At 38.3% G+C, this 27351-nt stretch overlaps 1 protein-coding gene across 6 annotated transcripts in view; it reads right to left on the bottom strand.

Moving 5' to 3' along the window:
- The window catches only part of cadm1a (cell adhesion molecule 1a), a 368288-nt gene that overhangs the window by 96258 nt on the left and 244679 nt on the right, over positions 1 to 27351 (bottom strand). For 5 of the 6 annotated variants that reach the window (XM_044221784.1, XM_044221786.1, XM_044221788.1 and 2 more), the window contains exon 2: positions 17681 to 17698. The exons of the other annotated variant lie outside the window; for it this stretch is intronic. In XM_044221784.1, the coding sequence (XP_044077719.1) occupies positions 17681 to 17698 (18 nt within the window). The remainder of the gene's footprint in view (positions 1 to 17680; positions 17699 to 27351) is intronic. 6 annotated transcript variants of the gene reach the window in all.

Genomic DNA, 27351 nt, shown 5'->3' with positions numbered 1-27351 from the left:
CAGTTTGGCCAAACTTATTTGGAAGAGAAATTGAAGGCTAACAGTAAAATAAATCATTACCCAAACGGTCTGTTGTAAACATCTATCACAGTTTACAGACTGACTTCCTGGTTCAACTATGACCTATTATTGCGCACACATGGTCTTCCTTTGCAGTGAGGGATTGCTAGCGACAATTTGGGTGTGCTCACTTTTGGGTTTACATCCAAATAAAGTGGTTTTAGATAATGCGCCTAATCTGTTGGCTAATTTACAACCTGTCTGATCATCTGACTGCTTGTGTTTTCTGCCTTGTCTGACTTCTTTTTAGTGGTGTTCTCAGATCTCAGCAATTACAATGATATTATAACTGACAGAACCGATGGCCAGACTGAAGAAAATAAGACCCAAATCAGAATGTATTCAAATCTTGTAAGATTACAAAAGGCAACAAAAGACAATACCAAAGTGGAAACCTATGACTTTGTTTTTCAAAATTCATTTGATGCATAAGACGACTACAGAGTTGCATTTGAAGTCACGTTTCAACCACAATCTTTGAGAACAGAAAAACCTTTCAACCTGTCCGAATGCTGCTAGTGCAGCCGACTGACAGCTATAGGCAGCCGAGAAAAGGTCAAGATCCTTGTATGGCCTGACCACTTCAAACAGTGAAATCCCTCTTGGTGAGGATTTGAAGGAGGCAGTTCAGTTAATCTGTGTGTAGACATCAACTGTTCAGCGGGAAGCTCAAAGATATGATATACAGAATTTGTGGGAGATGATCCCATTGATCACGTTAGTGATCAAACTCCACAATAAGTCTTTAATTTTGCTTCTAGTAGATTGGTGCCTTTAGTGCCTCTTGTTAATATATACAGCAGCAACATAGAATGATAGCACTGTATAAAGATGGTGTAGCCCCTCAGTACTGTATAAAGGCGACCTAGCAGGTCATGGGTATTATCCAAAACGAGATTATAACAAGATAAGCCAGTATGTCATTTTTAAAAGAAATGTACATGTTTTATGGGTTGCTATAAAAAAAAAGATCCAGTCTCAGTCTAAAGCAAAGACATTGCAGCCTATAGCACCTTTGTGTGCAGGAGGTGCACATAATATTCACAACTGAAGAAATCAACACAGCCTTTTATCTGTTTTCCATCACAAGCCTGTATTTTTAACAGCTTTTACCTGTTAAAGATCCATACTTTATGTTTAGTGACTACAGAGGTCCTCACAAATTTGTATTGTTCTATTATTGATGTTTTGTGTACCTTTTAATGTGTTTGAGTTTTACTGAGCAGTGAATGATTTTATAGAGCACTAGTGGGTGGCATATTACAATGCATCATACGATGACTGTTTAGCATTTTGTCATTAACTGAAAATAAACAGCTGCAGTTTTTCAAATTCATAATCCTGAGTGGAGTAAATTAATTCAGCAATGGGGCCATTACAGAGGTGATTGAATATTTTCCCATTGGCATGGCCTTGAATGTGAGCAAGATTTAAAGGTTTTGTTGTATAGTGTTACATTGTTTTTTGAATGTATTTTCAGTGCCCAGTTAAACATGTTTCCTCAGTTAAAAATATACCAATACACCATTATAACATGAAAGTTTCTTGCTATAATAAGAAAATATATTTTTATAAAAAAAAATGTATGCATATGAACAGTTTTCTAACTTATGAATATTATTTGTAGAGCACATATTTTCTCATGGTGGCAGCAGTATGCTTGTGTAACTCACCCTCTGACATAAAGGAATTGATACTTGGAGGGAGCCTGATTCCACTCTAACTAATGATACATGTCAAGCACCTTCAGAGAGTCGTTTTTGTTTTAAATTAAGCTATATAAATATCAACCAATAGAAGCTTTACTCTAAAATCTGCCATGTTTGTTGCTGTAAAGTTGTAATGAAGATTCTTTTCCAGTGCCAATATCCTTCTTTCCAGTCTGACATTGCATTATTCAACCATGTAATCCATAATAGACCAGAGCTAAAGCTGGTGATAACAGAAACCCCCTTTGAGATTCATTCAAATGTGAGATAATGTATCTGACTGAATTGCTAATAAATTGCCTTGCTTTAAATTGTCAAAGAAACGCACAAAGCCTAGAGATCTAGATGGGTCACCGTTATGGCAGTTAAATTATATTCACTCTGCCACAAATAATGAAAGACTTAATATCCTCAAAGAAATAGGGCACAATTTCACACATTTTCTAAGCACAAACTACAAAGCACAAACCAAAGTATTGGACAAATTTAAATTTTTGACCAGATGATGACTCTAGATGAAAAGTCAGGGGATCAACAAAGTAATTACAAATCATCCCATGGGAAACATGAATGTTTGTACAAAATTTCATGGCAAGTGGTGGACCGACTAACCAACATTGCCACCTCTAAAGCCCTGTCATTAGCGTGGCTATAAATAGAATAACTTATTACTTACTTAACGTTATTCCAACTAACATTAATTAAAGCATCAGCAACACACACTCTGTACCTCTCCCCTCTGAAGCTCGGTGGAACAGTGGATTTGTGACGGTGTAAGAACGGGGTGTGAAGAGCTTTATAGGGTGTTACATGCTTACAGTGAGCATGTAAGTGGCTTTTGTGCTACCATTGCTGCTGTATGCTGCACAAAATGCCATTATCTCATTTCTGAACTTAATGAGTGCAAAGCAAATTTCAGCAATGCCAGTAAATAAAAAAATAACTCAATGGAGGATTTGACAGCTCCACGTGTGCTGCTATATTATAGCAACCTGTGAAGCTGTGGCAATCTAATCCACGCTTGTCGCAATTTTTGTGGCCATTTTTCTGTTGCTACTTTTCATAGATGTAGCTATTTTTCTGGATCTGTCCCAAGATGTCCCTGTTCTTAATCTCACATATAAAGCTCTGATTGGTGGATTGTTTCTCCAACCCTGGGAAACAGTCATCAATGAGAAAAACACAATATGGGTGGTGATTCAGAGGTCTGGAACCAGGTTAAGGTTCAACACCTTGGAAACATGGATGAGCTCCGTAAATGTTGTAACGAACTACCAATTAGATTTTAAACATGTTATTTACTGTGTTATATTTTCCATGAAATCTAAGCTGATGCTTCTTCAGCTGTATTTTTAGATTAATTTACATGCTCTCTGGCTCACTAAAAAGGCACTTAACATCAATAGTGCATGCTGTTTGAAATAGAGAGGGCACAACTGCAGCATAGACAGCTTTGCAATAAAGTCTCCAGACAGTGGGAAAATGTTGTGATCATTTCATTTGTAACACTTCACAGAAATGAGCTTCACTTTAAGTAAAACTTCATATTAATGAAATGCAACATATTTGTATTGTCACTCATTAGCAAACTAGGATTGTGATTAATCTTACTGTAGTTAAACTTGCTTTAAAGTGATAAAACCAGATTTTGATTTGAACTATTGTAAATGTTGAGGAAAACTCAATTTAATGACTTAAACCAAAGATCAATATAAATGTAACCAACATAAAACAAAGGCTTAATTGAACACAAATAAGAAACTTAGCAGTCCAGTTCAGCTATCATCTCTGGCCATAATGGCAGCTAGCATCTCTGGCCATAATCTTAATCTTCTGGTAAAACTTTAAAAACGGATCAAAAACCTTGATTGGTTGAGTATTATTTTCTCATTCACCACAAAATAGGAACAATTTTTAAAAAATCTGACCATCTTGACTCTCAGTTTAAGAGTTTAAAGTGAAGTTTAAATGTTTGGAGCAATCTGGGTTTAGGACATATCACTTTATAGCGTAAAGTTGTTTACACATTTACACATCTAGCAGACACGGGGCAACATTAGGATTCATTTGAATTCATATTTCTTGCTAGCTGACAGTGTGAGTCCAATTTTTACTCTAGTTTCCTCCGCAAATTTTGAGGAAAATATCTAGCTGCTACCTTGTTTGCCTTTTGGGATTGGGCAGGTACTGATGATGGCTTGAACAGCCTGTTGTGACTGGAAATTACATTTTTAAGAGCAAAGTTTGCAGCCCGGAAAACCATGAGCTAAAACGGCACCAAAGCTGAGGGGAGCTGCAGAGTCATATTCTGTATATATATTCATTAGTGCAGCTGTAAGTGCTTCTGAAAGTTAATATCATTACAAAATATGGATAGTCTTACTAATATAATAAAAGAATCTATAACTTGCAATAGCCCATATCAGTGTAACCCCCACTGATGACTTAGCCTCATCAAGCTAGGTTTCACTGTCAGGATGTGCAACATCCTCCACTCATCTCCTACAGGGCAGTTACATAAACCAGGTGCATCACTTTACATGTGATTTCCTACAAATTAACATCTAAAGCAGGCTCTCCTCCCTTCTCTTCTGCCTCACTTTCCTCCTGCCTTTCATGCCCCTCTTTGCTCAGAGGAGACAGAGTTGAGGTATTGTGCTGGATTCAAATAAAGAAATCGAGAAGTAAACAGAGGAGCGGCGAGGGAGGCAGGAAGGGTAGGAGGGAGGGATGGCTGGAATGCGGCTGGTTGGTGTCGTTAATGATGAGGAAAATGGAGGGTCATGTGGGAGCCATGGCTGGATGGAGAGAGAGGGAGTTGGTGTAGTATAAAGAGTCAAGATCACTTGAGTGGTGGGTGGATGCTTTGTGTGCATGTGCTTGCGTGTGTTTCATCCTGCTGTGTTTTCTATCTACCTGCTCAAGCCGTGTGCGTTGACATGTGTTTATATTACATGGTGGCGGTACATGCCTTTACTTGTGAGTCAAACCAGGTTATTCATGAGTGAGACTGTGTGTGTCTGTGTGTGTGTGTGAGCGCATTGTGTATGCACATGTAGGAGTGGAGGGGGCGGCAGCCAAGTGATTAATGTGTCAGAGAGGCAGCTGTGGTCTGGGCTCACTCATTTGGAAATATCTTTCAGGGAAGAAAGACAGAGCGGGAGAACGGTAGCAAGGGGGAGGAGGTGATGCTTCTACATCTCTTGCCAGATAAATAAAAGCTGATAGCCTACTGGGGTCGAACTGGGTAGCGAAGAAGAGAGAGAATTAGAGGATAGGGGAAGGAGCTAGAGGGCATTGCAGCATCCTTCTGTCCTCTATCATATCATGATTCATTAGTGTCTCCTTTAAGCATCAACGTGTCTTCAACTCTTGAATACTCGGTCAGCTTTTGCCTAATTAATAAAAAATATGACTCGGACATTATTAAAGGATAATTCTAGTTTATTACAACTTGCGTTTTAAATTGTAGCTCAGACCATATTTTCTATTAATTATGGTAACAAAACTGCAACATGTCTACAACAAAGTCTGATGAGACATTTTAATTGTTTCAACGTTTTTCTGGTGAGCACAGTCACAATAGTGGTAACATATTTTAATATTATTTTGAATTTAATTAAGTTGCAACCAGTTTTATCTATGTAGGTGGTCTATTTGTAGGAAGAGATGTTATCATTTGTCTCAGGGTTGCATTGTTCACATTAATGAAGAAGACTGTCAGCACTACAAATGACTGCTTTTACCTGCCGACTTTCAAATAAAACAGTTTGAATTTGTCAATTCTTCAGTCAGACAGTGAATTTCGCCAACATCGTTTAGCTTAACTGCCAGTTATGTTTCTGGCTGATTATAAAATCTGAAATGAATCCTAACACTTGCCTTCATTAAAATTGGGGCTTATAGTACCATAGTACCAACTAAATGAGCTGTGCCTGAAATCATGAATGTGTCGAGTCCAAGATATTTTCACAGTAGCATATAAGGCATTTTCTTCTTGGATAACTGAACACAACGTTTATTGGAGGATGTTCTAACTGTAGAGAAGTCAACTCCAAAATAAGGAGTGCAGGTGGAAAACAGCCTGTAGGGCTACTGTGTACCTTGACTCCACCATTTTAAATGTGTAGCAAGTCATGTGGACATTATGTTGAGTCAGGCGGCTGCAGAACAGCGGAAGAAAACAGAAAGGGGATATCTCACCATCACCTCATGACACACGCTGGGCAAAGCAGGTTTACACTTCAGGTGCTGTGACAACTGACAAACAACTGATGACGAAGGATGTCTTTCTAAGAAAGAGCTCTAAAAATGCACAGCAATGAAATCCAGCTGTCAAATAAAGAGTACCCAATAGAGTCTTGTGATGCAAAAATATGACTAATAGGCTATGTGATTGCTCGAAAGTATAATTTAATACATAAATAAATCATGCAGTCGGTTAAATAATTCAGATGGATTGAAAAAAGGAAAGTATGATATTTTTCTTTCTTTTCAGTCAGTTGATTAAAATACATTAAAAATGGATTAATTGTATTTTTACATTCATCTTTACTGGCTATTCAAAAAATGTTAATAATATTAACACTTGTACTGTTACTGTTACTCCTATTTCAGCTTGTTAGCAGCTTGGAAGTGTTGTAAATCAAGATATAGGTTTAGTGCAGGTACATGGAAGTTATAATGATGCTTTTACCATTAACTTGGTTGAGTTTACCATTTGTATTAACACTGTGTTGGCTGTTTGAGGGCACCTTCTTTGTGATAAAATTCTAAATTTTTGACTCCTTTGAGTTGATGAGGAGTGCTCAAATGCACTTTTAGTTAACCTCTGCGAGGTTAAACCATCTCATTTGGAGAGGAGACACACTTTTTTTGACTGTACCTCGAATTCACACCAGACTGGAGATGTCAGCTGTGTCTTCAGCACTACTGAAACACTAATCCGAAGCTTACAGCAGGCCAACAAACTGACTTTACCAATCTGACTAATATTATAAATGCAATGGACAAAAATTGTTTTCAAGTAGACTCCATGCCAGTGTGGATTACGCTTTAGAAGGAGGCTACCCACAATTTGTGGCACAGCCATAGAGTAGCAGTGGTGTAGTGGTGTATATCATGAAGTAAGTAAGTAAGTAAAGCTTTAAATCACTTTTTAAAAACACACAGTTACAAAGTGCTTCACACACACAAAAAAATATAAATGAATAGATAAATAAAGATATATTACAATACAAAACACAGCACAAAACCAATCTGAAACAAACCAAAACATAAAACAGGGATGGAGATCTATAAAAAGGCTTGCCTATGGAGATTTTTGTGTTTTTAGAAATTGCTTGAAGCAGTCCAAAGATTCAGAAAATCTGATAGTGTTGAGAGGAGAGCAGGGATTTTGAGGCTGGCCTGAGTCAACAGTCCACAGACATTTTTCATTCCCAGTCTGCTCTCTTTCGTACTCCTGTGTAACATACGAATTTCTGTGGTTTGAAGTTTTGTTCCACTCCCACATTCTTGTTCTTACAGTACTTTTCATCTAACACAGAGCAGTCCCACTCTTTTCTGATCCGCTCACTTACAGCTGTTTTTTGGATACTGCTAATGCTAACTGTACATTTCCTACTTCTGCTACAAAGTAAAAGCTTTTCGCTGGCAAACACTCATTGTGTTAGCAAGAGAGCACATGGCAGTAGCCTTTGTGTATATAAATGAAAATGAACATAGTGTCACAGAGGGAAATGTAAATACTGTTGATCAGTTAAAAAGCCTTTATTGTAGTGGCTAAATTATAAAAAAAAAAAAGCCAACATATTTCGACCACTATAGGTCTTTGTCAGGACTGTAAGACCTACAGTGGTCAAACATGTTGGCTTTTTTAATGATTTAGCCACTACAACAAAGGCTTTTTAATATTTCCTTCCTCTTTGTTTTTTTGTTATATTTTGGAGTGCCTGGATTGCTTTCCGTTTTTTCCTGTTGTTTTGATCTACGGTTGCATATACAGAGCAACCAGTCATCTCCTTTTTCTACTGTTGAGCAGTTGTTTGACATGCTTCAGGACAGATTGGCAAAAAATGAACAATGAAAAATGACATTTGGCAATCTCAGGAGACAATATTAATGATGGAGTGAAAAATGTCAGTGGGTGTTGCTTGTCTGCAAACATGCATTCTCAAGAACATTTATTTAGACTCTGTTATGCCTGTTGACAAAACTTGGTGTCACAGAGGTTTTAGAACTTATGGCATCAGCTATCACAACACTTTTTATATGCAAATCAAGAGGGCTGTGGTATTCAGTGTAAGTGGATCAACTCCAGCCAACAGAAAAGGTTATGGGCCAGGGGTACTTTTTTATTAATGGTGCACTATAGGAATTTACAATAAGTCAATCAGAGCACTAAGAATGAATTCATTACTATGGGATGACACAAAAAACAATGAGCTAAAAGAGGCTAAAAAGACCCATAGAGATGAAAAAAATGAATGAAAATTTTTTGTAAAGAATTTCGTGTATTATAATAATTTTATTCAATGTTAATTTTAAACAAAATTGATTCAGCTGCTCTAAGAACCTGCAGTTTAATCCAGGCTAAGTGTAAATGCTGGTGTGGTAACATGCAGCAGAAAGTAGACACATTGTGATGATGTCTGTTGGGTTTTCTGATTTCCTGGCAGGCAGGAAACAATCAATACTCCATCACTATAAGTTTTGTTTGCTACTCTTTTCTATGTACAGTACATTCACTTAAACTTATGTTTCTCTTAAGGGGTTTCTTTCCTCTAGTTCCACTTCTTCCACTATGAAACAAATAGCTCATGAAACACTGTGCTAAGAAGCCTCCACAACAGTGGCCATAATGCTACCACTCTGCTACAGGAATCTCACACAAATCAAATCACTTGTTGCTTTTCTTACTTGATTTGTGTCTGCTTCATGGGTGTGAAATGAGAATATCAACTGTAGGATTGTTCTTTATCATTTACATAAGTTACTATTTGGGGTATTTTGCTGATTTCTCAGTAATATCACAGGTAACAGATCCCTCATTGTGAGTTTTAGAGTTTAGAGTTAGGTGCAGAGAAATACTATATCAGTGTCACTAATATTATCAGTGTGTATTTAGGTGTCATTACAAGGATGCACTCCAAAGGTTCCCCTCTTATCTGTACTGTAATTGAGCCCCAAAATTCTTTTTTTTTTTAAAACAAGTGACAAAAATCTGCCATTGTAGTGAAAACATTTCAGCCCATTTCTAATGCAAGTCAACTTTATTCAAGTACTTTCTAAAATTAAGTTTCCATTTCTCTTGATTCATAAAGTTGACTTCTTTTGATAATAGGCTGAAAAATTCTCATAGCACTACCGGTGTTTTTTCCACTTATTTTAAGAAAGTAAAGTTCTCACTCAGAGTTTTGCAGTGTACCTGGTGCACTCTGATTGGCTGCTGTGTTATGCTGGATACCTACATGCACTTGACTGAACTGTCAAGTGAAGGCTACACATTTATTATTTAATGATGATTTAATTAAGACAAATAATTTAATCATCATAAAATGACTGAGTGCGACCCTCTGTTGAGAAATGACATATTATTACATTTGCTAATCAAAGAATGAATATTTAATACTACCCCATACTGTAAATAGCAGGCTGAAGTTGAATTATCCAAAATATGATTATATACCCCTATAACCTGATTTAATTTAAGCATAATTAATCATCTTCCTTTTTCATTTGACACAAGCATAGCCTGAGAAGGCATCAAGGAAAAATCTGTACTCTTGTTTACTTTCTCTTGTTAGAAGCATGCACATTGCACATTATGATCCATTTATAGCAAGGCAACACTGCTTAGTTACCATGTTCATATACTGCAAATAATATTACTCCATAAGTATGGATGTCAATGGATTATATTGTAAACCTGGTATCAGTGATGAGGTCATGACCGTCGAATATGGTTATTATTGTTGTTGTTGGTATTACATATATTTTGTTACTATTAGCTTGCCATCACTTTTATGTAGTCATATTATTTTCTGTATGTTAATTTTGTATTCTCAATAACTTTGTGAGATTTTAACATTATTTAGGTAGAGGCTTCAAATAAGCCCACTGGGTTTTCTCCTTCTCCCTGCACTGTATATTATTTGTTATCTTTTTTGTGTGTGTTTGAAATTGCGCAAAATAAAACTAAAATACAAAAAAACTAACTAAAAAAAAGTTCCTCTTCACTTTCCACATGTGGCTTAATTGAACTGAAATCACTAGTTTGTCTCATCAGGTAGTGATAGTGAGCAGCAAAACAAAAGTTTATTTATTTTGAAATGTCAAAGATAATTACTTTAAACAAGCACTGTCATTATGTCTTGTCTGCATTATGGCAGATTCATTAGAAAAGAAAGTAGTTGTAACAGCTGTGCCATTCTTCATAATGATCAGGACGTGTCTGTGGTCCAAGTTCAACCATTTAGTTTTTATTACACTCTCAGTAAACCAGATCACATCACAACCAAGAGTGTAGCCAATCTGCCTGTAAAGCAGGACACAGAGGGGGCCGAGGTCTAAAACACTGGAGTTGATGCAATAAGAGAGTGTAAGCATCTTAAGCCGTACTCTATGTTGTCATTCTTAATTCTTACTTTTACTTCTTAGATGAATTCAAATGTACAGCCATTATTTGCCAGTGGTTACTTGTTTTGGCAGCTATGCTATAGGTTTGAGTCCAGTAACCTGAAACATCCAGTAATTTGTAAATTTAGTTTCTTTTTTTAAGGATAAGGCTGTTGATATTCTATATTTTTCTTATCAACATTTTCTATGAAAAGACTAAACCAACAATGAACTGATCTAAGTGTCTCTAAGTGTTGTCTGTGTAACCTAAGCCTGATATGTTATTCTGCTGTTCCATAGCCCTCCATTGTCTCCAAAAACACACCAATGAGCTACACCGTTGCACTGGGTGACATGTTCCTTCATTACCATGAACATCCACACTGTAGGACGGTGTAGTCCCTCATTCGTCCAGGAGTGTTCTATCGTAGAAAAGGTTACAGTCGTAGTCATCTGGACACTGTTTTCAGAATCAAGACGTTTCGGCTCCCATCTGGAAGTCATTCTTAATTTATATTGAGAATGACTTCCGGATGGGAGCCGAAACGTCTTGATTCTGAAAACAGTGTCCTGCAATGACTACGACTGAAACCTTTTCTACGATCCACACTGTAGTTTATTTCAATCCTGTCAATCCTATATACACCATCCAGTTTTAGTAAATAATCACTAGAGCACCAAATTTGGGTTAAACCAACGCTGGAAAAAGTGCCCAACAAGAACACTATTTACTCCAGTTTGAGGAACTTTAAACACTTATGCGCCCCACTGTTTTAGGAAACAGTTTGTACGTATTTTTAAAAATGAAACTCTATATTTATGACCTGTTTCTGAAGATTTACATCTTTAAATACCACAAACAGGGTCGGGAAGATGGAAAGTATTCAGAGACGGACTAACACATGTTGGTTTTTGTATTTTTATGGAATTTGTTGACAACAAGAGAAGTATAAAATAACGTCAGCCTTATGAGTGACAACATGTATTAACAAATAAATAAAAATATGCCTTAAAATAATTGCACTTGCCCTCTTGCACCCCCATAATGTCGTCTAACTTTGTGTTTGTAGTTCATCCCGAGCAGATGGAGCTGCCGACATGAAAGCTTTTACTGAGCTCTGTGCATCCCCTCACTACAGATAAGAACAGGGAGTCCAACCTCTCTGCCCCCTATAAAGTCTAATTTCAATCGTAATTTTTTTATAGCAAGCAGTTTCCTCATGTTCTAGATTTTATTAATTGTCTTCACTTGCTTCTTCCTGTCATAATAAAGAGGCAGTGGTAGAATCTAGTTGGAAGATTTCAATAATACATTTTTGGCTTGCTAAATAAATAACTGGCAAACAGTATAAACTTTGACCTTGACCAGTTTTATCCACAGTAATTATTATTTATTTATCTATTTCACTACATGAGAGCTTGAATAAGATTCAGAATTCATCCAGTTATAACCTGAGTCAACAGGAGTCAAAACAAGGTGTATTTAATGAACAAGCTGCATCCTCAGCTCACAGCATAGCTCTAAGCAGCTCATGTATTGACAAATGTAGATTGCAGTGCATTGGACTGGGGACTATTGACATTGCAATAGCAAAGACACATCCTGTGGTTGGGAAATTTTCTTGGTGCAGTGAGAGATGACCTTGCTGAATACATATTCTGAGGAAACGCTGATAGAGCTTCAGTAGCTTGGGAAATTGAACCTGTGTTATAAAAGAAAAGCACACAGGATGACAAGCAAACATTGTATGCGTGTGATTTATTTAGTAATTAATCTGAGCTGTACCCGCTGTGTGTGTGTGTGTGTGTGTGTGTGTGTGTATGAGTGAGTGCACACACATAAATGCATTTGTTTGTGTGCCTTTAAGGAGCCTCTCTCTGTGCACACATGGATAAGACTCCTTGTGTTTAACTGCTGCGTCCCTCAGCCCAGCTCCATCCTCTTGTCTTCCATTCTATTGATTGGCATACAGAACAAACACACAAGTCACCCACGCAGGAGAAGAGAAGTCTTGTCTGTAGTGGCAGGTCAACTAAGGAAGCACTGTGACCTTTGACAACAAGAAATATTTTGCTATCCGGTCTTTTCAAAAATGCTCCATTTTCAGCACTGGCTTACTCCAGTGAAGTAAGAAAATAACCCATTTCCAAATTGTCATGCTTCTTCAAGTTTCTTAAATCCTTAATTGATAGTACTACTACTACTAGTAATAATAATGTTAATAATATAGTATTATTCTGGCCAGATGGTTTAAGGTGGGATAAAGTACATTTTCTGTGGTTTCTTTGTTAATGAATGTTATCATAACAGTCTTGCACTTTGTTTCTGGAGAATGATCTGATCAGTCTTGTTTTCATCCACTGCGTTTGACTCAATTGCTTGTAGATGGTTTCGCAATTAACAAACATAAACATAATGAATGTAGATGCTTCCATTATGGCACGAGGGCTCACTGAATGGGTTGATGAGCATGAAAATTATGAGAATCATATGCTATGGCCTCCACAGTCCCCAGATCTAAAGTTAACCAAAAACATATGGGCAAGGCCAGAATAACCTGGTAGGGGGCCCTGTGCAACTTTTTTCATTAGCAATTAATGTGTTCATTATTTTCTTGATTCATATACTCATTTGTGACTCATGTGTTGTTTATTAATAATTGTAAATGCGCTTTTGATTTACTTCACGTCATCGATGGAGGTCTGGAGCTCATCACACGCATTCAAGACTGTCTTTGGCTACAGATTCATAAAGTAAATACAGACCTGGGAAATACTGAGTTTTTGTTGTTTTTATTTTTGATTCTGTTACATGTGATTTCTATCTTGTTATTTTTATTACTTTTTATTTCAGTTTTGTTTATTGTATATGTATGAAACACTTTTCAAACATGGAGAGCATTTATTCCAAAGTGAGAACAAATGAAGATTAATCAAAAGCTAATGCAATCCTTGGGTTAATTTCTATTTATTTAAGCCAAAAGATGCTGTCTGGAACTTTTATCAAGTTCTTTAATTGCCTCATAATTAACTTTAAGTGTATAATTTTGCAAGTGACTTTGCAGACTAACAACTGTAAATATTAACGTCTGTGCGACAGGACAAAAAAGGGCATCAATAAAAAATTTCTAAAAATTATTTTCAAACATACTGTATTTAAAACCTTTAATCGGTTATGCTGCCAATATTGCGACATGACTTTTTCTATCCCTCTGAAGCACTGCAATCATTGGCAAACATTTCAAAAGGGTAAGAGAGCCATATTTGGCTTGCTTAGATACTCATTTGGCACATCTACTATTTCAGTCCAACGCAATAGAATACAACAGAAACATAGATCTAAGATGAACCTGAACACTGAGAAGACATCTTATATGAGTGTCTCAATTTGAATGCTTCTTTAGTCTTCACAGTTTTAGAAAAGATAACATTGAGGAGATGAAACTATATTTTAAGTATTTCATTGCTGAGGATAAAAAGTGTGCACTGATTTGGTTTTCACATTAAAGTCAGATGAGATGATTGTCATTGGCAGTGCATGTTGGTATGAGTTTCTGTGCTGCTTTGTTGGCAATCAGTTGCAGAGACCACCACTGCTTGGTGGCAGCAGCATAGGTTTGTGACCGAGAACAGGCCTGTGAAGGACTGGGCTCCGTCCAATCAGCCGCAAGGGAGGATCTCTTACTGTTCAATTCTAATTCATGTACATATAAATAACTGTCGCTGGCACTGCTAATTGGATTAAAAGGCTTGGTAGAGGAGAGGCAGGGGAGAGGGGGAGTGAAGGCAGCTAGAGAGGCAACATGACTTGATTTACAGCATACATTTTTTTTTCTTGTAAGGGTACCTATGGAAGCACATTGTGCCCAGGCAAATAATGTTTTTTTTATACATTTTTTATTCCTTCATGTTTACCTGTTTCCTGATAAATTTTGTATAATGTATTTCCACAGCACTAATTCCATCAGTATAACAACAGTTATCAGAGTTCCTCTGAGTGTCTCTTTTTAACAGAAACAGATCATGTTGTCACTCACTGGTTAATTTCAGTAGCTTCCACTTTTCAATTTGTTTTGATCACTGTTAAGCTAATGTTAATGATACTCAACACTTCCTGCACAGATGTTTCAAAGTGCAAAATTCTGGCAGTTTTGAGTTTAATTGACAGTAGTTTTACAGCGATCAAAAGAACAGCCAAGTATAGTGACTGGAATGAATTAGTATTAGTATTTCTGTTGAAATGACAAACTCAGAGGAACAGATTAGTTTTTGAACTGGCCATTGTTTATGAATGATAAGCAATGGCCGTGGGTGACTTGTGTGATCATTTGTTTGTACAGCACATGCAGCGGTTTGAACGTACAGAGGAGCTGTTAACACATGGATGGGTTTTCGTTGCTAGAGCTACCACTGGCTACAAAAGAAAGACAGATCAACAGGCACATACTCTCATTTCACAGCATGTCTATTTCTCTTAGAATGGGTGGTCCAAAAAGAACTGCTGCCTAGATTGTTCACTGCTTTATGACCTTTTTTGAGTTTGACAGGAACCATGACACATTTCAGTAAGTGCATTGACACTGTGAGCAACACAATGAAAAAACTGCTGCAAGTCCAACATGCAGAGTAGAATGTCAAAATGAATGACTACAAGGACAGTGAGGAGATTGTCAGAGGAGGCCTATGAGACCCTGCAGGAATGTTTTGAGATGACAAACTGGGATGCACTCTGTGAGCCTCATGGAGAGGACATTGATGGGCTCACTGAGTGCATTACTGGCTACATTAACTTCTGTGTGGACTGCAATGTCCCAAATAAGATGGTCCATTGTTATCCAAATAACAAACCGTGGGTAACGAAGGATATTAAAGACATCCTGAATGCCAAGAGGAGGGCTGATGGCAATAGGGAGGTGGTGAGGGCTCCCCTTCGGTTTGCCTACCAGCCCCGGCTGGGAGTTGAGGACGCCATCATCTTCCTGCTGAACCGCATCCACACCCACCTGGACAAGCCGGCAAGCACGGTGAGGATCATGTTTTTTGACTTCTCCAGTGCTTTCAACACCATCCGGCCAGCCCTGCTGGGTGAGAAGCTAGCAGCGATGCAGGTGGATGCCCCCCTCATGTCCTGAATTGTGGACTACCTGACTGGCAGTCCACAGCACGTGCACCTGCAGCACTGTGTGTCCCTCAGGGGACTGTCCTCTCTCCCTTCCTCTTCACCATCTACACCATGGACTTCAGCTACCACACAGAGTCCTGCCACCTTCAGAAGTTTTCTGATGACTCTGCTGTGGTGGGATGTATCAGCGGTGGTGATGAGACTGAGTACAGGGCTGTGACGGGGAACTTTGTCTCATGGTGTGAGCAGAACCATCTGCAGCTCAATGCGACAAAGGAGCTGGTTGTGGATGTACGAAGGGCCAAGGCACCAGTGACCCCGGTTTCCATCCAGGGGGTCAGTGTGGACATGGTAGAGGATTACAAGTACCTGGGAGTACACATGGACAATAAACTGGACTGGGCTAAGAACACTCAAGCTGTTTACAGGAAGGGCCAGAGCCGCCTCTATTTTCTGAGGAGGCTGAAGTCCTTCAACATCTGTCGGACAATGCTGAGGATGTTTTATGAGTCTGTGGTGGCCAGTGCTATCCTGTATGCTGTAGCATGCTGGGGTAGCAGGTTGAGGGTAGCGGATGCCAACAGATTCAACAAACTGATCCGTAAGGCCAGTGACATTGTGGGGGGTGGAGCTGGACTCTCTGGTGGTGGTGTCAGAGAGGAGGATGCTGGTCAAACTACATGCCATCTTGGACAGCGTCTCCCACCCACTCCATGACGTGCTAGTCAAACAAAGGAGCACCTTCAGCGGAAGACTCATCCCCCCAAAAAGCACCACAGAGCGCCACAGGAAGTCATTCCTGCCTGTGGCCATCAAAGTCTTTAACCCCTCCCTCTAAGTGTTAGTCTATATGACCTTAAGTCATTAAACTGGACATTGATCATTACATCTCTGCAATACTTGACATAATTGTGCAATATTCTGTGTAATACTCCTGTGCAATATTTTAGTTTAAAATTTAACTATTTATTGATATTGATATTACTCATACCTCTATTACTGCTGTGCAATATCCTCTGTCTCATTATAATCTTAATAAGCTACACTTAACTCAACAGTTCATGCACTATTTACCTTATACCATATTATTATCATCAACTGGTAAACCCACTTTGTACTTAACACTTATTTTATTTTATACTTATACCCACTTGGTACTTAATTTATTTTCTGACCAGTATTATAGTGTATTATATTTTTTGCAAGTAGTTCTATTCCTGTGTGCACTGACGTAAAGGTGAGCTGCTTTAACAAAAGAGTTTCCCCACCCCAGTTTAACACTGTCTCTGGATGTACTATCAATAAAGTATTTCTGATTCTGATTCTGAAAAGAAACTTGGCTGTCATTGGTTGTCAACAGCCAAAAACTCTTGCACGTCCTTGTTTCACTACTGAAAATGACTTAAACAATAGTTCAGTGGTATGTTCTAAATGAATGAGAGGTTTATTACAAACATTAAAATATTGATTTAAAAGGAAACATTCATATCTCAAGAATGAAACCTGTGAAATATTTAGTACTTAATAGCTAATTAAAATGATGAAGCAATGAAAAGCAATACCAAAGCAGTGAAATATACATAATAATGACTTATTAATTCAATAACATAATTGGTTTAAACAAATAGCTTTATCAGTAGCAACAAGTCTGCTACATAGATGCAGTCAGAGCTAAGAACCTGTACACACTGTGTGTGCAAACAGAGAAATCCTAAACAGGAAAATCCATTATTATTACTTACAAAGGGTTTCATTCAAAGTTTTGTCATTTTGAGAAAATGCTGTTTTGTTTTGGAATAAAACAGTTCAGATCATTGAGTTCTGTCTTAGCACTATCTGGTTAACTGCAGTGTACACTGGATGCTACAGCTAGCACTATTTAGAACATCGGTATGCAACTGAAGATGTATCAGTCAGCAGCAATGACAGCAGCATGAGATTTGAAAGAAATGGACTGTTGAAAATGCAAGGGGGAGGCAGACAGAAATCTAAATATGAGAGAGAATGAGAGAAACTGAAATAGAGAAAGATTGCGGATAGGTCATACGTAATACACAAACACTAGGTGCTGAGAGGAAGGATGTCTTGAAACGAGACAGAAGCTGGAAAGCTGGAATATGGTGAGAGGATGTGGTGAGGAGAAGGAAAATAGACATGGGAAAAGCCTTACCTGGGTACTGTGCAGCTCCTGCGTTGGAGGAAAAGGATAATCGAGGAGGGTAGAAGGGAGGGGGGAAAAAAAAACAGAAAGGGAGGTTAGCATTCAAAGTCCCATTTAAAGTTAATTGCCCCCATTTGCCAGTGCATTGAGGTGCATGCTTGTAAAGTACAGGAGAAGCCAGGCAAGAATGCTAAGTTATTCATGCTGTTCCCCTCTTCAAAAAGAAATCATAAAAAGACCGCAGCTGATTTGAGAAACAGACAGTTGAAGTTTAAGGTTTTAACTCCAAAGGCAAATTAATTTGGCTACAAATAGGCTTTGATCAGCATATTTATTTTTTAGGTTAAAAACAAAATGTTGTGGATTGGAAGTACTGAGAAGATGATATCTTGTGCTATCTATATTTGGCTAATTTCATGCCACAAGTCTACAGAATTACACATATCTTCTGAAATATTATTTTTCAGAAACAGCATTTAGACAGTGATACACCGAAACTCTTAACTGCCGCACCTAATATTGATGATATTGCTATTACCTTCAATTTATAGTTTGGCGGAATGAAACAGAGTTAGGTCAGGTTAATAAATGTATGTACTGTATCAACACAGAAATGACACCATAGGTAACAGTGTGAGGTTGCCAGGCAACCAGCAGAGACTCCAGGAAGTCACTGCTCCCAGCCAAGAAAGTCGAGCACATAACCCCCCATACAACCACAACTTGTCACTTTAATACTTGGATTTTTGTATGAATTGAACAAACTAGATATAACGTGTTAGCTTGTGAGCTTTGGAGGTGCTTGGTGGATTTCTTTTTACCGTTGGACAGAGCCAGGCTAGCTGTTTCCTTTCTTTACGCTAAATTAAGCTAACAGGTTGCTGACTGTAGCTTCATATCTAACAAACAGACATGAGAGTGGTATCAATCTTCTAATCTAACACTGTGCAAGAAAGTGAATAAGAGTAACAGTGAATAACAGTTTAGTTGGCCATTTTCATGCCAAAAGTCTACAAAATAACACCGTCTCTGGATGTACTATCATACAAAAGACAGCAAAACACACACAGGCTCAACTGAGACATCTGTATAAAATACAACATTGCAGGGAAAGAGCAGCATTGGCCCTCAGTATACAGTCTGGCATTCGTTTAGGCCCCCATCGTTGAAGAACATTTTTCAGCCAAGTAAGCATTAGGATTCCAGCTACAAGGCAGCTTTTGATTAGAAAACCTATTTCCTCTTCAACTTTTGCCAAATTTCAATCACGGTGATATTCTAATTACCATTATCCAGAGCAAGAAAGAGAGGCAGAGATTGAGTGGGTGTGTGTAAGTGAGGGAGAAGAGGAGTGAGAGGGAGGCAGTCTTTGCATGTAAGCAGGGAAAATCAGGAAAATGCAGGGTGAAGATAAAGTGAAACAAAGAGTACAATTTAAGCTCTTTTACATCCTGTTACACAGCCCCATTTATGGTAACGATGTATCTTGTTGAATCGTTGCTAATTTGCTTTTCCCAAATCCCTGGACATATGTCTTTGCAAGCTTTAAGGTCTCAATATGCTTCTAACAGACTAGGTCGCACAACAGTTCATCTGACCACATTGTACATTGAAATTACATCCATTTCCAAGTTACTGCATTTATTTTCAAACTGCATGACAAATTCAAATTCATACGATTTGAATACAATCTTAGAAAATCTCTGGCAGTTCCAACAAAACATTAAGGTGGATGGAGTTTGATAGCCTTTAATCTCACCTGAAAAACATTTTCCAAAGCTATAAACTGAAGTGCTCACCTAAAGAGTAAACTGCCAAGTCATAAAGTCTCCCAGCATAACATCACTTGTCCCCTGCTTAAGCATTCAGCAGTAGCACACGGGAGACAGAGTAACAAAGTGCTTCAGAGAGCCACACAGTCAACCCAGACCACCCTCAAATTCAGGTTTGTGCAGTGTGATGGGGTTAGGGGGTTTGCTTTGGGGAGATTACACAGCAATAGGCAAGACATGGAGCAGCTATGCCCATATTAAGTAAATGGAGAGCGGGTGAAGAATAACTGCATGGTCTCTTTGCCCCTTATGGGTCTTGTGGGAGCCTTTGCTATCCCACCCTGACCTACAACCTCCAGAGGTGAGGTTAAATGACAAGGACTGCAGAGATGCATTAAACATGAGTCATTTGGACAGAGAGCTAGATGCTGGACCACTCCAGAGATGATAGGGACATTAACCAGGGTTTCACCAGGACCTGAGCTGCATTTAATGAAGGCCTCCACTACCTCCCAATGTCTCTCTCTACATTTGACTCACAGCCAGGGAGCTAAGTAGTTCAAGATAAACACAGCCTCTACTCTTTCTGGCTCCAGTTGTCTTATTTTCTGCCTCTTCCTCTTTTTCTATACTCGCTCTCTAGCCTGACAACATATTATAGTCTCCTTGTAGTGAGCAGTGGTCAAGACCAACTTGTGAAGTTCTTATCAGGCACAAAACCAGCAGCAGTCAAGCACAAAAGTGTAAATGATTGGAGTTAAAAATAGTCATTATCAGCAAAATGTTTTGGTTTTTTTTTGTTTTGTTTTTTTTGTTTTTTTTTTAAATTGTATCGTTGGCCATCATTTCTTTCAGAATATACATTTTGTGGTGCACTCACTTTGGGTTTTACCTCCAAATAAAGTATTTTAGGCTAAACTGTTGGCTTATTTACAACCTGTCAGACAATCTAACTTTGTCTTGTTTCATGCCCTGTCAGATTTTGTTGTAATGATGGTACACATATACAGACATACATACAGATAAAATACAGACATACTGTATATACAGAGAGAAAATACAAAAATATGACCCAAGTTGTATTAAACTGGTCTTATCTTTTAAGGCTTAAATCAATGAAATTACTATAGTATACTCTAAAGAGACAACAAATTGAACCATAAATAAAAGAAAACACAGTAAAGGACACTGCTCTATAGAGCTAATAGTTGGTTACTGCTGAAAACATGTTCAAAATTAACTATTTGTAAGTCTATGTTCTGTAAGGTTAGAGAGTGACACACACATTAACACATAATTTCTTACTCCATAACATATTATGTTAGTCAGTAGGTCATCATAACTTTATTGTATAAGTGGCTGATGACCCACGGACTCAAAGTAAGTTCAACTAGTCCCTTCACTTCTGAAACCATATCTACGCACTTTGGGTATACAGCAATTTCTTACACAAGTAACAAAACAAAAATCTAAAACCCCAGTGCAGACTTTAAATAGAAAGGTTCATTTGACGAAAATGTTGGTCCAAAGGATATTTTGACTGCAGTGCTAGACAAAAGGTCAGATATCACCAAAATCATTAGGAATCATCTTGTGCATCTTGTACATCAAATTGCATGACAGTAGTTGTTGGATTGTCTTGTTTTGGACTAAGGACGGAGACGAATGGACAGACAAACCAACTGAACAAAATCGCTATTCCTAGACAAAAGAAAAAACATATAGTAGAGATCTTTTATTGCATAATACACACAACTAGTGCATCTAAAGAACATACTGATATGCTGCAATGGAACAGGACCTTTAACAACTATGAATTTGATTTGGTCCCACCACTGAAACACTGAGCATTTGTATAATAGTCTGCAGCAACCAAATACATGTTTTAAAAAATGAGCTAACCTCGACAGTAACAAAAAAAACAACTAACTAACTAAAAAGTCCCAGGTGTCATGAAAGTGGTCTAAAAAATGAACAGCCTTTCTTTCATCTGTATTCATCAGGTGAGGGAGGCCTGGACACTCTCCTCTTCGCTAGAAACACAAGCGCGTCATCTTCAAACGTAGCTCTTGGTTAATGGCCTGGAACACATATTCAATGTCTATCAAAGAAGGACGTTGCTGGGATGAATGCACATGCTGACAACGTCTCTCGCTCGATCCACGATCACACAAACACACGCTGACGCTCTGTCCCCTTCACACTCCTACCAGCAAAATAACACACACACACACACACACACACGTACACAGAGAAGCCCTCCCTCCAGTCAGTTTAAGTATAGAAAGCAATAATGTGTTGATTAAATCTGTGATCAGCTGCCTAAGGGGCATGAAATTGGACATGATGAGTGTGGCACATTAAAAACTAATTATCAATAGCACCAATCCTATTGTCTTTCTTTTAAACCAGTCACAGCAGTAAATCAAGTGTGGAGAATGGAACACCATGTGCTCTATCACACTGAGCTCTGGGGTTACAACCATACCTGGATTCTGGCGGCTTCTAAGCTTTTTGATAAAATATTAATCTATTATTTAATGCCTGTAGCACTTCCTTATTGTATTACAAACACATGGAGGGTTGACAAAATATGCTGCCAGTAGGGAATCAAATGTGCCTGCATGATGAGTTAGAAAAGTACACTATCAAATCTACATTCCTGGCCTTTGTTTGACTTTCTGAGATTTTAGAGATTCAATTCAAATTTGAAAATATGAGCAAAGTCAGGTCAGATCAGAAAACACTTCTGTGTGTTGTTCTAAAGGGCATTTACAAACAAGGTATTTTGTTGTTTCATTTGGAAGACTTGTGGAGCAAACTGATTCATGCATACAGTTTTGTAGCATTTGAACAATCTCAGCAGTGAGCGGATTAGGGCTTGTACATCTACAGCAAGCCCAGAAGTAAAAATCTATCCATATCAGTACAGAGTAAGTACATAAAGAACTTGAAAAAGTAGCAGTAGAGAACTTCATTTGTTTTTTGCCAGCACTAGGGCTATCTGCTCTGACTGCGACTTTGACTAGTGCTGCAAATTCTACTCTTAAAAATAGTTTGTTTGTTGGCTCTCACCAACACTACAGATCAACCCACACAATCTTATGTTAGCCACCCTTTCTACAGGCCAAGCCATATGATGGCCATATACGAACCGAAGCACAATGCTGTACAGATAACCAAATGCAAGGTAGGATAGAACATAACATTAATTTGAAGACACTTCAATGAACTGACCTAGACTCAGACTACCGCTATCTTTTCAGGTCTTTTTGCATGAGGCCTCTTCTTAAGGATGCTTTCAAGATGGCACCTGCTGTGGTTGCAAGAGACTTGTAATGCAACTGCAAAGTCTCTATATTTCATCACCGACAATGTGCCGTGGGACAGAATCTGCACTTGTCTCTTCTCACCAAAAGGATTTCTACTCAGTTATGCACTGAACTGTAAAGCAGCTGTCATTTGATGTAACCTAAGCAGTATAAACATTTCTTTTTTTTCTCCTTCTCTCCTTCCTCCTCCTTTTTTCTCTCCTTGGATGTTGCTCACCCATCCAGTCTCCCTTTACCTCTGGCTGTCTCTGGGACCCAGCGATTAGAGCGCTGGGTGCTGTCCTGCTGATAAGACTGAGAAACCTCCCTCCCTCCACCACCAATGGCTGTGTCCTCAGGGTGCAGGGGAAAAAGGAGCCCAGGGTAATGTCCCCAATACCCCCAATCCTTACCCCTTCTCACCATTCATCAAGTCATGGGTGGTGGCTGAATACACTGCCTTGTGTATCTCATGACTTTGAACAGACAGGCCTGCATTTTCATGGCGGATAAAAGCAGCCAGAGAAATGAGTAAAAGTAATACAGCTCAACTTATAACAGTGTAACATTATGCATCGAGGGCCCTTTTATGAGTGAAATTTTACATTCTGGAGTGTGTGTTTATAGTACCATCTGCTAGATTGTGTACACTTAGCACTGAAAATGTTGGACAAATGCTGGTGTTCAAATGTAGATAAGCTTTATTTCATGAAAGCCTCTATTGTCTAAACTTCCATCCAGCTGCCATAAAAGGGAAAATATTATATCACAGGTTATTCACACAGAGTAATTTGCAACCCTTGCTTTACTATGTTAGTTACATATAACTGAATTTAAAGAATAAGGCTGGTACTATTCTATATTTTTCTTATTGTCAACAAACAAATGGTTTCAGTTAAAACCACAGACTGTAGGGAAGTTAGAAAGTATTGTGAGAGGGACTAACATGTTGTTGGTTTAGTTCTTTTCATGGGATTCGTTGACAAAATTTTTTAAATAAAATAGCGTTAGCCTTATCCTTGAACACCATCACTAGAAATTCACTAAATTACTCCAAATAGGATATAGGAAAAGGCAACAGCTGATAGATTTGTCATTTGCATTAGGAATCAATTTCAAGTGCTATTTAGATGCATTGATAAATGCCATAATATAAGAATGAAGGTTTTTCTGTGGTGCTGCACCTAATAAACATATTTAAACAATATTACAGTATAATATATAAATAATAATAATAATATATTTTTTATTAGAATATATTTTAATTTCTATTATTATATTTAAAAAATATATATAAAAATATAAAAATAAGACCAAAATAATAGAAGTCCTTGTACATCATAGTCAAACCTATTACAACAATCCTGACATGAGTATTTGTGAAAATTTTATTTATTTAATTTTCACTGACAGTTTCAGAAAGACATTGATTCAACTCCATGGTCACTTTTGGCTGTAGTTTGTGGTGTTGTATCGGATTGCATAATATTTTGATATGTGTCTTATTTGGCTTTACACCAACAGAAAGTACAGCCTATAATCAGACCAATGAAATTAAGTCAACAAACAACTAAAGTAGTAATCTCCACAAAAAATAACCATTTTAAGTTAAGTTATAAAAAGGTTAAGTATCTTGGGGATGTGCAAGTCTAGTGCACTGCAAGGTATTTTAGTTTTTTCTGGTCAATCAGTGTGCATCTGCTACATGCGAAACATTTTAAGCTATATATAAAAATGTCTTTTTATATTGCCTTATCTTGCTTTTACATTTGGTCCTAATGCCTTTTATTTTTCATGTAAAACACTTTGAATTGCCTTGTTGAAATGTGCTATACACATAAACTTGCCTTGACTTACAGTATTGAAGCTAAACTCTGCAGCCCTTCTAATGTGAAATGTAAATTCTGAAGAAAATCTAAGTGGAAAAATCCAGAGACCACCCAAAAATTACCATGCCCAAGTTACATCTACTCAATGACAGATTGATAAGGAGAGGAAAACATAATCCTCAAGGTGTTCTAAAGAAATAGACTTGGCCAAGCTTATCTCTGGGGTCACAGCCATTAATTTTAAATGAGTGGAATGGATTTGTGGTAATGGAAACCCAACAGCTCCAGACAGCATTGGGACTTGGTGGCGTGAAGACACCAAACGGCAGTGTGATAACCTGACCACTCAACTGTATGAAGTAGAAGAAGTCAAGAAACTGATTTGGGTTTTCTGCCCCTCACACACTATGAACGTCTTAAGTGTAATGCATTAGAAATCTATTTGGAGGCATTCGAGTGTAACAGTGCTGAAGGTGTCAGGTAAACTCTCTCTTCGGTCAAAATACTATCCATCTAATATAAGACTCTTTAGTTTTAGCTCATCATTCAACACAACGGCAACTGGTCATGCCTGTAAAACAAGAAACCTCGTAGGTGGGAAAGAGCAATTGCAATTTTGGCAGTTATGAATGTTAAACTGGAAAGGTCAGGAGTTTTGGTGCGGAGAATGTTGAGATCTCTAATACCTGTAGGTTGGAAAAAAAGCCAATTTCTGGTGTTAAACTGCTCACATTTATGTGTTAAGACAGAGTGTGACAAAGTGGCCGTAAACATAACATTGTTTTTCACGCAACAGAGGAGTGTGGTGTTCATAAATGCTACTGTCAGTTTCCACTCTGTGAAAAAAAATTGTTTTGCTCGCTCTATTATTTTGTAGACTTACAATATAAGAAAACATTAATGGCTGTTTTCACTTCACATGTAGCTTGTTCACACCCTGCAAACTGTGAATGTGAAAAACACACTCAAAGATATGTTTACAGCGTCACATATTACCCATATGCCACCATAAGGCAGGCTATTATTTGAGACATTTTTGAGGCATTGTTTCGATATCCAGCCAACAAGTTGTAGTTGAACATTCCATTTTGGTGAAGAGAGGAAACACACATAAGACTTTTCAAAATGAATGTGACTGTAACTTTTTAAATAAAATGTTAAGTGTAGGCATTGAGTGGTTTGATACTGAATGGTGTGTTTATGTATGTGTTTAGTTATATGTTTTCTGAGAAAACAAATACAAGCGATTGAATTTGCGTATGTACTTCATATCACTACTTCCACACTATGAGGTTTTCAAATGTAGAGTAAAAAAATTAGCTAGTAGTTTACAGTAGATTACACATGTTCTGTCCATACACAACAATGTTTAGTACATGTTTAGTAGTTTTAATTATTAGTAATTTGTCCTGCTGAATGTGTCATAGTTAGCCACACCTCTCTCCTGACCCTAGTGTGCTCTAGTGTGCTCTCCTCTCCCTGTGTTCCTTGTCTGTCTTCTGTTCGTCTGTGTGTGTGTGTGTGTGTGTGTGTGTGTGTGTGTGTGTGTGTGTGTGTGTACTGGTCTGGCTCCCTGGTCCGCACTCCTGCTGCTGATCACCAGCACACCTGACGTCCATCATCAAATCAGTCTCCACAGTATATCTACCAGGCTCTACCAGCGCCAGATTGTCTCCTTACACTTGTACAATACCTTTGTCACAGCTCCTATGTTGACCAAAGTTGTTTTGTAACTCTGTCTCTGCCACAGAGCTATTCCCTGCTGGTGATCACAGCCACGGTATCCTCTCCTATCTCTGCAAGGCTGCCTGCCTGTTCTGCCTGCCATGCTACCCGAGCCAGCTGCCTTTCCTGCCCTGCCGGCCTCACCACACGAGCCAGCTGTCTTTCCTGTCCGGCGTGCTTCACCACACAGAGTAAGCTGTCTTGCCGGTTCTGTCCATCACGCTACACGAGCCAAGCCAGAACTTACACTCACCGTCTCCGTCTCCGTCCCCGGAGTCTAGCCGTTTCTCCTAGGACTGGGCCTACTTCGTCCTCTCTGGCTACAGTGGACTACACCGGATTCGCAGCTCTGGAAGAGCGCATATCCACCTGTGATTGCTTGCAGTGTTATAATAAAAACTGTTGCTACCACAATCCAAGTACCACTTCCTTGTGTTCTGCAATTGGGTTCTTAGATCATGGACTATGACAGAATGCTAAATAAATTCATTTTTATTTATATAGTGCCAATTCATAACATTGCACTTTTCCTATAAAGCAGGTCCAGACCGTACTCTTCATAATATTATTCACAGAGACCCAAATATTCCCACCAAGAGCAAGCACTTGGCAACAGTGGCAAGGAAAAACCTTTAAATTCTTCCAGTTGTAGATAAAGTTGGTATCTGTGTTATCTTACAGTTCTACTTTAATAACTCAACTTTGAAGTTGGTCTGTGGTCTATACCTGCTTATCCTGTTGTAGATCATAAGGGGCCAGAGCCCATCCCAGCATGCATTGCATGAAAGGCGGGATGTCGTGTGTCTATTTTTAGTTGATGTTATTCGCAACACTGAATGACCGAGATCTGCACTGACGCAGAAATTGCACACCAGCCCTTTAGAGTCCTTTGGTAATGAGTGTATAAAATATGTTTTTTGTAGGTGGAGGGTGGTAATGCAGGAGTTTTAGATTAAAATGCCCAACTTTAAGCTATGCAGCTCAGAAGCTATTACACCAGTACTCATTCCCTCCCACCTTGCTTTTTACTTAATTGAATCAGC

The sequence above is a fragment of the Siniperca chuatsi genome, linkage group LG14, assembly GCF_020085105.1.
Source record: "Siniperca chuatsi isolate FFG_IHB_CAS linkage group LG14, ASM2008510v1, whole genome shotgun sequence".
NCBI classification, from domain to species: domain Eukaryota; kingdom Metazoa; phylum Chordata; class Actinopteri; order Centrarchiformes; family Sinipercidae; genus Siniperca; species Siniperca chuatsi.
Note: the sequence above shows the minus strand (reverse complement) of the source record. Positions and strands in the feature narration are given on the sequence as shown.